Source organism: Syngnathoides biaculeatus, chromosome 6 (genome assembly GCF_019802595.1).
Source record: "Syngnathoides biaculeatus isolate LvHL_M chromosome 6, ASM1980259v1, whole genome shotgun sequence".
Classification (NCBI taxonomy): domain Eukaryota; kingdom Metazoa; phylum Chordata; class Actinopteri; order Syngnathiformes; family Syngnathidae; genus Syngnathoides; species Syngnathoides biaculeatus.
Window position 1 is genome coordinate 5,264,431 of NC_084645.1, and position 14,925 is coordinate 5,279,355.

Genomic DNA, 14,925 nt, shown 5'->3' on the forward strand with positions numbered 1-14,925 from the left:
TTGATGCTGGAACCGTCTTGAAAAACGTTAGGTGTGGCTTGACAGCTGCATCCTGTCACTGTCTTTATATCAGAAATAAGATGTGAATACAAAGATATAACAATAATTGGCTTCTTAAGGTTGCTAACCCCGATATATGTATGTAATACAAAGATATGAAAAATAATCAGGTTTATATAAGGTTACTGACTTTGTTATACGTATGCAATGCAATGAGAAGCTAAGTGGGTAGGCTACGTTTATCAGAGAGATCTTTGCCGTGCTGGTGACCCAATCAAGTATAATTTTGTTTGGCGACATCTGGTGTTCAATTTGAGAGTTGGTGGCTCAGATCAAAACATGAACCTTAAGCCATACACCCCAAATGTTATCAATTCGCTCCATTGCTATTTGTGGTATGGCAACCTATCTGACAATCCCAAAAACACGCATTCATTGTACACTCTAATTTGCTCCTTGGTGTGATTGTGAATGTGACTGTTGTCTGTCACCATCTGCCCTGCAATCTGCTGGTAACCAGTTCAGGGTGTATGCTGCCTCCTGCCCGTGGACCACTGGGATAAGCAGCAAAGAAAATGGATGGATGGATGGGTACTATTCTGTTTTCTGTGGTGTGATAATTTTAGTTTTGACATGACACTAAGCGTGAACCACATGTAATGACTTGCCTGCACCTGTTAGTATATAGCGAGAAAGTAAGCTTCTTCTTCTCACATATAAAAAATTGCAATTATTTCTCATTGCCAAAATGTGCCCCACCTTGTGGTGATACAGTATACATACATACTTGCATTTTAACACATGTTAGTTTGCAACCATCATGTTGTTTGTACTTGCATATGTACTTTATTTAAATAGTCATACAAAAATATTTTCAGATTTTGGAACTCAGAGCACACATCAGACGCAGTGTCCATTTTGGAGAAAATCCAAGAGTTTTAAATGTGCTTTATGGAAACCGGAGAGCCCGGAGATACCCACGCAGGCACGGGAAGAACACGCAAACTCCAAAAAGGTGGCGCCGAGATTTAAACCCTGGTCCTCAGACCTGTGAGGCCAACGCTCTACAGCTGTGTCACCGCAATGCTGATATAATAAGATTCAAAAGACTATTGCATTGTCTAAATTTTGATGAGCAATTTTGAATCAGGCCAGAGTTGTGGCAACTTCTTTTAATGAAAGCCATACTTCAACCTGCTACGTTAAAACAGGCTATAGACAGTACCTATCGGACACGATTTTCTATACTTTTGAAGCCTCTTCCTCAAATTCTACCTTTTACAAAAACAGGAAACAGATATAAATTAATAGTTCATAAGAAAACTATAAGCAATGCTAACATGTTCTCCCCTTAAGCCTTTCACCTGCATCTGCCTCTCGGACACCTACTGCCCATATGTCTTCTCTCACCACATCTTTCAACCTTCTCTTTCCTCTTCCTCTACTTCACTTGCTCACAAGCTCTCTTCTAATCGTAGTTTCTTCTAGGGGAGAGTGCAGCTCAACAGCATAGGATGGTGGTGTGTGACTCTGGTTGTGGGTAGGAAGATTAGGAAGACAAAGGTAACCCTAGAGCAGAGAACCATGTGGTGGAAGGTGAGAAATGAAGAATGTTGTGTGGCCTTTCGCAAAAAGGTGAGACATGCTCTTAATGGACAGGACGAGCTCCTAGAAGACTGGACTACTCCATCAAAGGTGATCAGAGAGACAGGCAAGAGAGTACTTGGTGTGTCTTCTGGTAGGAAAGGGGACAAGGACACTTTGTGGTGGAACACCAAGTTACAAGAAGTCATACAAGGAAAGAGGTGACCAAAGAAATGGGACACTGAGACAACTGAAAAGATGCGAAAGGAATACATTAAAATGTGACAGAGGGCCAAGGTAGAGGTGGCAAAGGCTAAAGAAGACGCATATGACGACATCTACACCAGGTTGGACACAAAAGGAGAAAAGTTTCTCTACAGGTTGTCCAGACAGAGGGATAGAGATGGGAAGGATGTGCAGCAGGTCAGGGTGATTAAAGGTCAAGTGTCATCCCTATAAATATTCTAAAATAGATATTGTAATGAAAAATACATATAACATTATTTACTTCAATGTCTATACGAAAAAATAAATATGAGCGGTTAGCGCGTCATACGTGCACAAAGTTGCGGAAGTCTCATTCGACATCCATATTGGCTGCATCTTCTGTCCGTGACGTCACACTGGGACATTCACCATTGATAACATACTCTGCCACCTACTATGGGAGACGAACACGCCCCTTCTCACAACCGAGAGAAGTGACTATTGTTTCGAGCCATATTTAGATGATATGCAGATAAAAAAAAAACGCATGCGGCCAAACCACCTCCCTGCCTGGTCCACCTCTGCGCGGCGGTGATAAAAACAACGCCGCCCGCGAGCGACAACGACACCTCGGCCAAACTTCCTCCCCGTCCAGTTCACCTCCGCGTGGCGCCGCGTCCACCTATCACGGCTTCAGCACATTGTGGCACATTGACACATTTAGCATCCCTGACTTACGGAGTATGTCCCCCGCACTATTATTTTTCGTAGTACCTGTATAGACACCTACCTGTCATTTGGAACCAATGAAGCTCTTGTCCTTTGCACCTGTACAAACCATTTTTTCCCAACGAACCGGGTCTTGTGGAAAAGTATGAAGAGCGAACCCATCCTCCCGAATGTTCGAGCAATATCCAGCAATATCCAGCAATACAAAGAGCCAGCAGTTTGGCTAACACAAAGGAACAACAAGCTACCTTCCAAAAGGTAAAACGAGTACAAACAGACGAGACCGCTTGAGTGTGGTACTGCCCTGTACGTCACTTCCTGCTTCTTCAAGAAAACAAATCAAGAAGATTTTCATGGCAGGAGTTACAAAAAGCCATATACGTCATAATCATGTTTTGTGGTGAAAAAACAGAAGGGTCCATACCGGCTGCCGTTTTTTCATGAATAACATTCAACAATCATGCATTTCATGACAGTTGACCTTTAAGGATAGAGATGGAAATGTGTCAACTGATGTCAGTTGTGTGCTAAATGGATGGACAGAATACATTAAGAAGTTTATGAATGAAGAAAATGAGAGAGAAGGAAGTGTAGAAGAGGCAAGTGTGAAGGACCAGGAAGTGGCAATGATGATGATTAGAAAGGGGAAGGGGGAAGTTAGAAAGGCACTGAAGAGGATGAAAAATGGAAAGGCAGTTGGTCCCGATGAAATACCTGTGGAGGTTTGGAAGCGATTTGGAGAGGTGGCTGTGGAGTTTTTGACCAACTTATTCAAAAGAATCTTAGCAGGCGAGAAGATCCCTAAAGAATGGAGGAAATGTGTGCTAGTTCCCATTTGTAAAAACAAAGGCTATTTGCATAGCTGTGGGAACGAAAGGAATGAAATTGATGAGCCACACAATGAAGTTCTGGGAAGAAGTAGGTATCTGCGAGCAACAGTATGTGGTTTCCTGCCTCGAAAAAGTACCACTGATGCATTATTTGCCTCGAGGATGCTGGTGGAAAAGTACAGAGAACGTCGTTGTGTCTTTGTGGATCTAGAGAAAGCCTATGACAGAGAACAAAGAGAGGAATTGTGGTACTGCATGTGGAAGTCAAATACTGTATGTTAGAATAGTACAGGACATGTATGAGGGCAGCAGAACAGTGATGAGGTGTGCCGTAGGTGTGACACAAAAATTTAAGTTGGAGGTGGAACTGCATTAGGGATTAGCTTTGAGCCCCTTCCTGTTTACTGTGGTAATGGATAAGTTGACATATAAGGTTAGATTGGAATCCCCTCGGAACATGATGTTCGCAGATCATATTGTTCGATGCAGTGAAAGCAGGGAGCAGGTGGAGGAACAATTAGAAAGATGGAGGCCTGCACTTGAAAGTAGAGGAATGAAGTTTAGCCGAAGTAAAACAGACTCTATGTTTGTGAACGAGAGAGGTGGAGGGAGATGCGTGAGGCTCTAGGGAGAAAAGATAGTGAGGGTGGATGTCTTCAAATACTTGGGGTACCTGCATGGGTTTTCTTCGGGCATTGTTGTTTCCTCCCATATCCCAAAAAGATGCATTAATTGGAGACTCTTCTTTATTTGACATGGTCAATAAAATTTCCATAAAAGGCATTTGAGTTGCATAAAAGCCTATCTGTCTGTCTATCTGTAATTTATCATTCTCAAATTTGTCTTGGAACTGTGGTAAGGTTTCAGGATCTAATGAACAATCTATTGCAGTGTGAGCTGGGCTGTGGGCAAAGGCTGGGACATTGGTGTTCCGATACCTGGCTACAGAAGCTGGCACTAGGGACATGGAGTCTCACCTCTCTTGCAGGGAAGGAGCCGAACTTGTGTGTGAGTTTCAGAAGTTATGATTAGATACAGTATAGTCGGGCTCAACTTCACTAACAGCTTGGTCTCTGGTACCAGTCGTCTTGTGAAGGGTTGAACTTTCTTTCACTCTGGAGTAGCCCATGTTGAGAGGCACCAAGTAGGTGTGGGTAAACTTATTGGCCTGTGGCTGTACTGTTGGGTTCACCCTGGTGGATGACAGGGCAGACGCCCTCTTTCAGGTGGAGGGCTGGGTCCTGACTGGTGGTGCAGAGTCCTACAGCAGGGATTCCATTATTTTGCTGGGGGGACGTCAAGCTCACGTGCGCAATGACAGTGAGACCTGGAAGGGCGTGGTTGGGAGGTACGGCCCCCTCAATCGGAAACAAAGCGGAGTTCTGCTATTGGACTTATGTGGTCATCAAGCATTGTACATAACAAACACTATGTTCAAACATAGGGGTGTTCACATGTGCATTTGACACCAGGACACCCTAGGTCGCAGTTTCATGATCAAATTTGTGGTCATGTCACTGGACCTTCTGCCACTTGCCGGCCAAGCTTCTCTCTCTGTTCACTGTATATGTCCAGAGCATCTCTAAACTGACCGCAGCATGTTCTGAGCAGCATACTCCAGGCCAGTCCTATGTGCGACTGTTTGTCTCTATGTGCCCTGCGATTGGCTGGTAATCAGTTCAGGGTGTCCCTGCCTCCTTTCCTCCTTTCACAGCTGGGATAGCTTCCAGCACTTCCACGAACCTTGTGAAGATAAGTGGCTAAGAAAAGGAATGAATGGGTATGGAAATGGAAATCTTAATGGAATTCATTGATCTTAAGTCGGCAAAGGGCAGAGATGTAGTGCATTGTGGAGTGGTTGTGAACTAAGCCAGCCTGCTTAGGACGGCAGCGCCTTCTGATTGCTGAAAGTGCAAGAGTGAGCAAGATCCCAGTAAAGAGCTTGCTAGGAATGGGAAAGAAGAGTGATGCCTCTGTGATTCCCACAGGTGAGTCAGTTACCCTTGCGTTTTCACCAGCATAACACCTCTGGTCCAGATGATCTGAAGCCACACTGTCACTTAACCATTGTTAAAAATCTAGGTAAACTGCTCAATCATGCCATTCCCACATGATTTCAACATTTCAATGTTTAGTCCGAATATACCAGGGGCTTTCTTTCTCAGATTCCTGAGAGTGGATTTGGCTTCTTCGGGTCTGACTGGGTCTGCTCTGCAGGTGTCATTAGGAACAACAGCATTTACAGTTGCTAAGAGGGCCAAGTCAGCAGAGGTGGGACCATGCTGCAGAAGGCGACGAAAGAGCTCTTCCGAGACTTTAAGCAGTCAGATTCAGTGGTCAGGTTGTCTCTGATGTTTTCACCAGGGCTGTCTTGAGCCATGGGCTATTATCGTCTTGGCTCAGAAAACTGAAGACCTGGCTCATGTTGTTGTTATTGGCCACTGGCTGTATTGCGACAGTGTGCAGTTCTTGCCAGTATCTATCCCTTTCTATGGCAGTAGCCATGTAGTGTAGATGGTTCAGCCGGCAATGTTCTGTCAGATCGGATGGATGTGGCCCTCACAGTGGTGGTCAGTGATAATAAGGTTGTGCTCCGACAACCAGAGCAGGTAAATTCTGTGCAGATATTGGTGTCACTTCATAAAGAAATGTCCAGGTGTGACTGGGTCTTGAGCAAATTGGTTCAGAACTTGAGCTTGATCTGGGCTACCCGTAGGTGATAGTCTGTGTTGCCAAGCTCTGCTCCTAGGTACATGCTGGTTTAAGACAAATGATTTCCAGTATTAAGAAATGAGGCCATCTGTGCTCTACCGTGCCCAGTATTTGATACGTTTACGGGGAAACCATGTGTCACAGAGGTTGTATGGGTGGCAGAGTAGAGGAAGGTGATTGCCATTGTTTGGAGCCCTATTGGCAAAGGTTGTGCCAATGGGTGATCACTTCACAGAATTGCATTTGCATAATTGAAAATGAGGGTAATGTTCATCTATCCTTCCATAATCTCAGTCTATAATCCTCACAAGGTTCGCGGGAGTGTTATCTTCGGACAGGAGGCACGGTACACCCTAAACTTTTTGCCAGCAATCAAAAGGCTCACTTAAAGCCCAAATGACAAGGATCTCTACGGGTTGTCCAGACAGAGGGATAGAGATGGGAAGGATGTGCAGCTGGTAAGGGTTATTAAAGGTCAACTGTCATCTCTATAAACATTCTAAAATAGATATTGTAATGAAAAATACCTATAACATTATTCACTTCAATGTCTATATGAAAAAATAAATATGAGCAGAGAGCATGTCATCCATGCGCAAAGTTGCGGAAGTCTCACTAAACATCCAAGTGGTAGCCATATTGCCTGAAACGTGCATCAGCAGACGTCACACTGGGACATTCGCCATTGAAAAACGAAAAGCATCACAGGTGCAAGCTCCAGGTCAGATGATGCGTTGTGTTGGAAAGACAGAAAAAAGCACCCGCACACCCCCAAACCATTGTTCTTTTTTAAAAAAAATCCTCAGTCTCGTCTGCATGTGGAAAGAAGGCCCCCCCTTGGGTGTTTCTCCAGGGAACCATCCCTTCTCCCCATCACCAATGGAACGTAGCCCAATTTCTAGCTCCGGGGAGTCTGTGCGCATCAAAGACCTGGGGGCATAATAACAATAAATGAAGATCTGCAAGCAGGACATCTGGAAATAACCCCAGGTGGTCACTCGAGAGAGGACTAACTGTAAAAGCCACAAAGTCCATAGAATTCCTTTGAAGTAGAACCACTCAGGAAGTCTGTCTATCATGATTTCTAAAGTCAAACCTTAATTCTCATCACAAGGATTTTAACTAACGCAATCCTAAAATAGATTACACAGCCAAGATATATATATATATATATATATATATATATATATTTTAATCCAGCAGGGAACTACAGGGGGAATTAAAAACCAACATTTGGTTAAAACAAACTAGACAGGAAAAAAGAGGCATTTACAGGGGTGTATTAAAAGGCACTAAAATGCATACATGGAAAGGATTTCTTTCACGCTTCAAAAACATTCAGTCCCTAGACACAAATGTAAATTACAGTATACTGTATTTAAAAAGAGTAAATACTAAATAAAAATTATAAATAGCAGGAACCTCAAATATTTTGTAGATGAATATTTAATAAAGTTTTTTGTTGTTGTTGTTGTTGTTGCAGGACGATGACTTGGAGACTGACCTGAAGAAACTTTGTCTTCGTCCTCCGTTAGACAGACCCAAAGACCTACTGCCGCAGTACAGCCGTCTTTGTCCTGAACTCTCACATGACTTCCTGGTACTATTTGAAAGAGTCCTCTATCTGGCATTATACAGATAACAGGTCCAGGAGAATTTCGACATTTTTTATGATTTGATGGTTGTAATGGTCGGCACGGTGGAGCACCTGTAAAGTGTTGGCCTCGCTGTTCTGAGGACCCGGGTTCAACCCCGGCCCCTCCTGTGTGGAGTTTGCATGTTCTGCCCGTGCCTGCGTGGGTTTTCTCCGGCTACTCCGGTTTCCTCCCACATCTCAAAAACATGCATTTATTTGAGACTCTAAATTGCCCCTTGGTGTGATTGGGAGTGACTGTTGTCTGTCTCTACAGTGACGAAAATAAGTATTTGAACCCCCTGGTATATTGCAAGTTCTCATTTTTACTATTTTCATCGTTGGTCCATGTCCAAAAATCCAGAAATCACAATGAATGATTTTTCATTGATGTATTTGTGTGATACAACTGAGAATAAGTACCTGAACATCTGTCTATCAGCTAGAATTCCTCAAAGACCTATTAGTTTGCCGTCAAAAGTTTGAAATCATGCATAGCACGGAATGTTCCCCTGCTTAAATCACCACATGTCAAGGCCCGTCTTAAGTTTACCAATGACCATTTGGACGATACAGAAAAATCATGGGAGAAAATTTTGTGGTCAGATGAGACCAAAATTGAGATTTTTGGTCATAATTCCACTAACCGTGTTTGGAGGAAGACAAATGATGACTTCCATCCCAAGAACACCATCCCTACTGTGAAGCAAGAGGGTGGTAGCATCATGCTTTTGGGGTGTTTTTCTGCGCATTAGACAGGACGACTGCACTGTATTAAGGAGAGGATGACTGCGGCCATGTATTGTGAGATTTTGGGGAACTCTTCTTCCCTCACTCATGAACAAGACCCAAAGATAGTTGAATTCATCCACTTGAGGCAGGTTCTCACCCACGACCCGGAGAGGGCACAGCACGCATTGACTGAGGATAATGGATCTAAGATTTGGAGGTGGTAATTAAAATCCTAGCCACTTCACACTCGTCTGCGAACCGCTCCAGTGAGTGTTGGAGATCACAGTTTGATGAAGCCAACACAACCACATTATTTGCAAAGAGCAGTGATGCAATGCAGAGGCCACCACACCGAACACCCTCTATGGCCTCCGCTGTGTCTAGAAATTCTGTCCATAAAAGTTATAAACAAAATCGATGACAAAGAGCATCCTTGGGGGAGTCTGACTCTCACGAGAAATGAGTCCAACTTATTGCTGGCAATGCGGATCAAACGCTGACACCGGATCAAACAGCCCCCATCATGGGGTGCATTTCTCCCAACCAACCCCTCCAGATTGCACTGTTATTGCCCATGTGAGTATTGATGTCCCCCAGCAACATAATGAAATCCCCAGTGGGAGCACTTTCCAGCACCAGTGACATGCAGTCAGGGTAGGCAGATGCGGTAGATCTGCACTGCCCTCTGGTTGTGGTACATTAATTCCTCGTTTTTCGCGGTTAATGGGGACCAGAACACCCTGCAAAATGTGAAAAACTGTGAAGTAGGAAGCTCACCTCCCAAACCATGAACCCACCCCCATCCCAGACACCCCAGGAAATTTCATTTCTGAGTACCAGAATGATTACAATATGTCAACAGTATTTATACATATTTTAGACTAACTTTGCTTTGGCTTTGTTTGCGATGACAACGGCGTAAAGTGCTCCGGCTCGGCGGTGTTGTTCATCGCGGACAGCGGCGGCTATGAACAATGCCGTAAAGCGCCTCGGTGCCATGATAAGCCACCTCGGCACCGAAAATAAGCCACCCGGGCTGGCTGTGACGAGCCACCTTGGCCACCGGCCTTGTCGGACGTGGTGGCTCGTTGCAGCCAGCCGCCGGCCTTGTCGGCCGGGGTGGCTCGTCATGGCGCCGGGCCACGATGGCTCATCTCCGCCGTGGGAGTGGATGAGACGGGGAAGCAGTTTGGGCATGATCGCATATCTTCTGAATATGGCTCAAAACAATAGGGTAATATTGCCCCGGTAACTTCACTCAGTTGCGTGATGTTCTCTTCTTCGAAAAGAGCTTCCGTGTCAGAAGTGGTGTGTTCGTCTCGCATAGTAGGTTCCGCCGCATGTTTTCAATAGCGAATGTCCGGGGTGACGTCACGGACAGGGAATGCAGCCAATATGGCGATAACTTGGATGTCGTTGAATGACACTTCCGCAACTTTGCGCATGGATGACGCGCTCTCCGCTCATATTTATTTTTTCATATAGACATTGAAGCAAATAATGTTGGCCTAGTATTCCTTAGCTTAGCTTGCTAACAATGAGACGCGTTTGTGATCATTTCGTGGATGTTGAAGAAACATTGAATGTTTGTCACTTCATAACTTTGTTCGACGAGGGCCATGAGGACTTATAGGAATTTTAACAAGTCTTTTCTTAGTACATGTTAGTACCGAAATTGGTGCCATCTCGTTCGTGTTGAAGCTGCTTGGCCCAAGTTGGCCTAGGACAACTCGATAGTACAATCGTACGGGCGCTGCGGCAGAAGGGACTTGGCCTTTGTCTCTGAAAATACTTCCTTAAGGTCCCATTAACAAGACGGCACTGCTGATAGTTCCGGCACGGACTTCGATTCCTGTAAGTCGACTGGCGCGATCTATAAATTCCTCTCTTATGGAGCCCCGAGATATACCTTACTGCATAAATCGCTCCATGCCCTGATTTGACCGGTGGTCCAGTGGGTTGTGTCTTTTAAGCCAGGGGCTGCCCAGGGGGACATCACTGCTCCGCGAAATAAATACATAGAAACTTATCTTCTTGGTGTGAGTGTCCGGAAATGTCATCATCAGAGATTGCGTAGGGTGAATTACTCGGCATAGGAATTGACCATTGGCCCCAGATGTGTTGCGGAACTGTTATGTCTGAAAGGTCACTGCAATCAAGGCTTCAAGTACCCATGGATTAATCAGGTTGGCGTCAAATCCTGAGTCAATAAAGGCTGTAGCGGAATAAGTATGACCCCCCGTGCACAAGGTGACTTGAAGCAGTGCTCGACTCAATCCCTCCGCGGTGTAATTCACACTCACCGGAGTCGTGATCTTGAGAGCAGAGCGTTTGGGCCTGACTGGACAGTGGGCTATTAAGTGGCCCAGGCGTCCACAGTAGAAGCATCGGCCCTCTCACTGGCGTCGCAGTCGTTCCTCTGCAGGACCATCAAGCCTCTCAACCTGCATCGGCTCCGTCGTGGTTAGAAGGATGAAGGGGAACCGATGGGGCAGATGTGCCATGCACTCCTACTAGTAGCGCGTCCACTTGTCTCTGGATTGTAGCCTTTGGTTGAGAGATAGGGCGATGAGCGAATCCAGGGAGGAACGCTATTCCACTGCAATGAGGTGACTGCGGCTCTGCGGTGAAAGCCCTTTGAAAAATGCGATGAGAAGCGCATTCTCATTCCATCGACTCTCAGCTGCTCTGATGCCAAACTCGATAGCATAATCTGCCACATGATGCTGCCGTAATCAACGTCGCTGCTGCTTCGCGTTTTGATGAGGCTTACTGGAAAACTTGCATCATGGAGCATATGAAGCAGGTCCAGGAGTGGCACATTTCGTAGTTACGACTTCACTCTGGTGTCGCCCACGCCTGTGCTCTTCCCGTCAGGTGGGATATGACAAAGGCAATTTGTGCGTGGTCCGTCGGGAAGGCGGAAGCCTGTAGCTCAAAGTGGAGGTCGCACTGGGCGAGGAAGGGTTTGACGGTCCCCGTGTTGCCGGAAAAGCGTTCTGGCTGGGAGAGAGGTATGGCCCCGAACTACTGAAACTCCACAACTGGCGGGTTAGTTGGAGCAACCTGGACTGAGGTAGGAACTGTGGGAGGAACCGTCAACATGGCATTAGCAGCGCTAGCCTGAGATGCTAGCCATGGCTCTAATCGGGCACAGATCTTGAGAAGTTTCGGGTTGGTCACCTGAAGAGCAGTCTCCTGCTCGGGCAGGCGTCTGCCCTGGATCTGTAGAGAGCGGCGGATGGCTTCTGAGGCGACTGGGTCCATGCCGTGGCCAGATCTTTCTGCCATAACCAGAACGCTAGGGTGGATCCAAATGCATGGATCGGTAGACAAGGAGGCCGTTAAAGGAAGATCTTTATTAGTTCCAAGGTCGTAAGACGGTGAGTCAGTCAGAGAGAGCAGCAGTTTCAAGAGTGTCAAGCTTATGGGGTTGGTCGGAGGACAGGCAAAGATTTCAAGAATTCAAGATCAGGAACAAGGAAGTGCGGGAACGAGGCATGGATGGCAACGATCTGGCAAAGCCAGACCGTTCGCTGGGTCCTATATATATGAGGGTTAATTATCCCCGATGAAGCGCAGGTTTGCAGGGGACTTGCACTGCCTGGGCTGGGACCGGCAGGACCATGACAGTACCCCCCCCCCCATCAACGGCCAGCTCCAGATGGCCCAGGAGCCTCAGTCTGGGATGTGTGGAAGCCTCTGATAAGTCTAGGGTCCACAATAAAATGGGACGGGATCCAGGAACGTTCTTCTGGACCATATACCTCCCAGTCCACCAGGTATTGACCCCCCTCTCTCTACGGCGGAATGATAGAAGCCGACGTACCAAGTACACTGGACCTCCATCGATCATAGGGGGCGTGGTGGGGGGGCAGAGGGGGCTTGGCTGGAGGGACTAATGGCGATGGACGACTCGGATGGACGAGCTGCCCATATATAGTAGCGTTTTCCTGGCTAGCTCTCAGGTCCACTTGCAGCATCTCACCACTGCCGATGCGGATAGCACCGCGGAGTCGGCAGCCACAGATGGAAACAAAGAGGAGGGGAACCCATGAACGACGTGGAACGGATCCATACCTGTGGAAGTGGAAGGCAGTGAGTTGTTGTTATATTCCACCCATCCGAAGGTGCTGGCTCCAAGTGCTGTGATCATGTGATGCCAGACAGCATAGACTGGTCTCCAGATCCTGATTTATTCTTTCCATTTGACTATTGGACTTCGGCTGATGCCCTGACATATGGCTTATTTTTGCCCCGATGAGGGTGCAGAACTCCTTCCGGAACCGAGACACGAATTGCAGTCCTCCATCCACTGGGAGACCATGATAGTGGATGACTTTGTCTAGCAGTAGTTGAGCAGTCTGTTCCAAGTTCTTATGATCAGTAAGGACCAGAAATGGGACTTGCGATCCCTCCAGCCAGTGCCTCCATTCTTCCAGCGCTCTTTTGACCGCCAATAATTCTCCATCACCCACGTCATAATTCCGCTCTGCCGAGTCAGTCTCTTGGATAAGAAGGAGCACAGGTGAAGTCTCCCATCCCTCGCACACATCTGGGAGAGTAGTGCTCCCATTCCTGAGTCGGATGCATCCACTTCTACCACAAACTGCCTCTCTGGATCTGGCATGATGACGACTGGAGCTGTGGTGAAACTTGGCCTAAGTCTGTTAAAGGCTTCCTGGCAGGTCACATCCCACTCAAATGAATTGTGGGTTGAAGTGAGGGCATGTAAGGGAGCAGCTTTGGAACTGAAGTTTCTGATGAACTTGCGGTAGAAATTAGCGAATCCAATGAATCTCTGCACCTCCCTGCGATTGGTGGGGATGGACCATTGGAGAACAGAGTCGACCTTACTGGAATCCCTAAGAATCTTTCCTTTGGCCAAGATGAATCCCAGGAATGTGACGGAAGGCCGGTGAAACTCGTGCTTTTCCATCTTGCCATATAGGTTATGTCATAGTAGCTGCTGGAGCACCTCCCTTACATGCTCTATGTGGGAAGCTTCATCCGAAGAAAAGACAAAATGTCGTCGAGGTAGACGAATACATTCTTGTTCAGTCTCTCCCGTAGCACATCCTTTATAAAATTCTGAAAAACCGCTGGAACATTAGTCAGACCAAACGCCATCACCAGGTACTCGTGGTGGCCTGTTGGTGTATTAAAGGCAGTCTTCCACTCATCCCCTTCTCTGATGCGAACCAGATGGTATGCGTTTCATAAATCCAACTTGGTGAAGATCCAGGTCCCTCGTAGCAGCTCGAATGCGGTGGCAATTAGGGGAAGAGGGTACCTGTTCTTGATGGTGGTATTAAGTCCACGGTAATCAATACATGGCTTTAATGAGGTGTCCTTCTTCTTGATCAAGAAGAATCCCGCTCCAGCAGGTGACGATGATGGTCGGGTGAGTCCTGCCGCCAGCGACTCCTCCACGTACTCTTTCATGGCTTGATGCGTCGGTCCTGTTAATGAAAAGAGCCTTTCTCGAGGGGGTGAGGTGCCTGGCAACAACTCAATAGGACAATCGTACAGGCGGTGCGGCGGAAGGGACTGTTATTCTTCGTCATCAATGCCACGTCCCTCCCAACACGTCAAATTCAGCTTGTGTGTGTTCTGGGTCAAGCGCTTGAACATTATACATTGTTATTTTTATTTTGTTTGCTCAATGATTGGTATTGTAATAACACAGAGCATTAACTCGCTTTGCTGGGTCTAAGAACACAACACTTCCTGGTTACTATTTACAGCAATCTGCGCGTGCGCCGTCCCCCCGCTGCTACTGGTTGCTGCCGGTCGCTTGAGAGCTGCTTGGGGTTATCTCAAATCTCTGCGGTCCATATAATGGGATTATTGTTCGTTGTGAGTGCCATGCCCCCTCTCTAACAAAACTGTTGGCTGTGTGTATTCTGGCTCAAGCGCCCAGACTTGAACATTGTATGTCATCCTACTTTTGTTTTGTTTGTAATTATTTCTTCACAAAAATCAACCACAAAATGCCAGATAGTGGAGGTTCTCTGTTCGGTAAAATGTATTGACGAGCAATGGGAGTCAGAACAGGAAGCTCTGCAGGCGTGGGAAATGCTGATTAGCTGTCAGTTTTCCAGCCGGGCTCATTTGAATGTCTGAGCGAGAGAGGAATTTCAATAATACTTTTCCAATTTAGAGATGTTTCTCGGTGAAATCTGCAAATAACTTCTGGCTTTAAAAGAAACACTGAACCCTCATCTACTAACTTTTAATGTGTGCTCCCATTCCCATTAGTTTCCACAAAGTCTTCCTTTAAAGAGAATTAAAATAATTACTTTGCTCAATGTTGTGAGGCCCCATAGCTCAATGGTTAGAGCATTGATTTGGTAAACCAGGGGTCATGAGTTCATATCTCACTGGGGCCTCTACTCCCCAAGAAGGGTTGTGTCAGGAAGCCCATCTGGCGCAAAAAAACTGTGGCAAACAAATGTTAGCACTCATCTGAGATGTCACGCTGTGGCGACCCCTAAC

At 46.4% G+C, this 14,925-nt stretch overlaps 1 protein-coding gene across 6 annotated transcripts in view; it reads left to right on the forward strand.

Annotated features, from left to right (window-relative positions):
- LOC133502463 (cytosolic carboxypeptidase 4) overlaps positions 1–14,925 on the forward strand; it is a 213,804-nt gene that overhangs the window by 91,069 nt on the left and 107,810 nt on the right. For all 6 annotated transcript variants that reach the window (XM_061823276.1, XM_061823278.1, XM_061823274.1 and 3 more), the window contains one exon: positions 7,546–7,662. In XM_061823276.1, the coding sequence (XP_061679260.1) occupies positions 7,546–7,662 (117 nt within the window). The remainder of the gene's footprint in view (positions 1–7,545; positions 7,663–14,925) is intronic.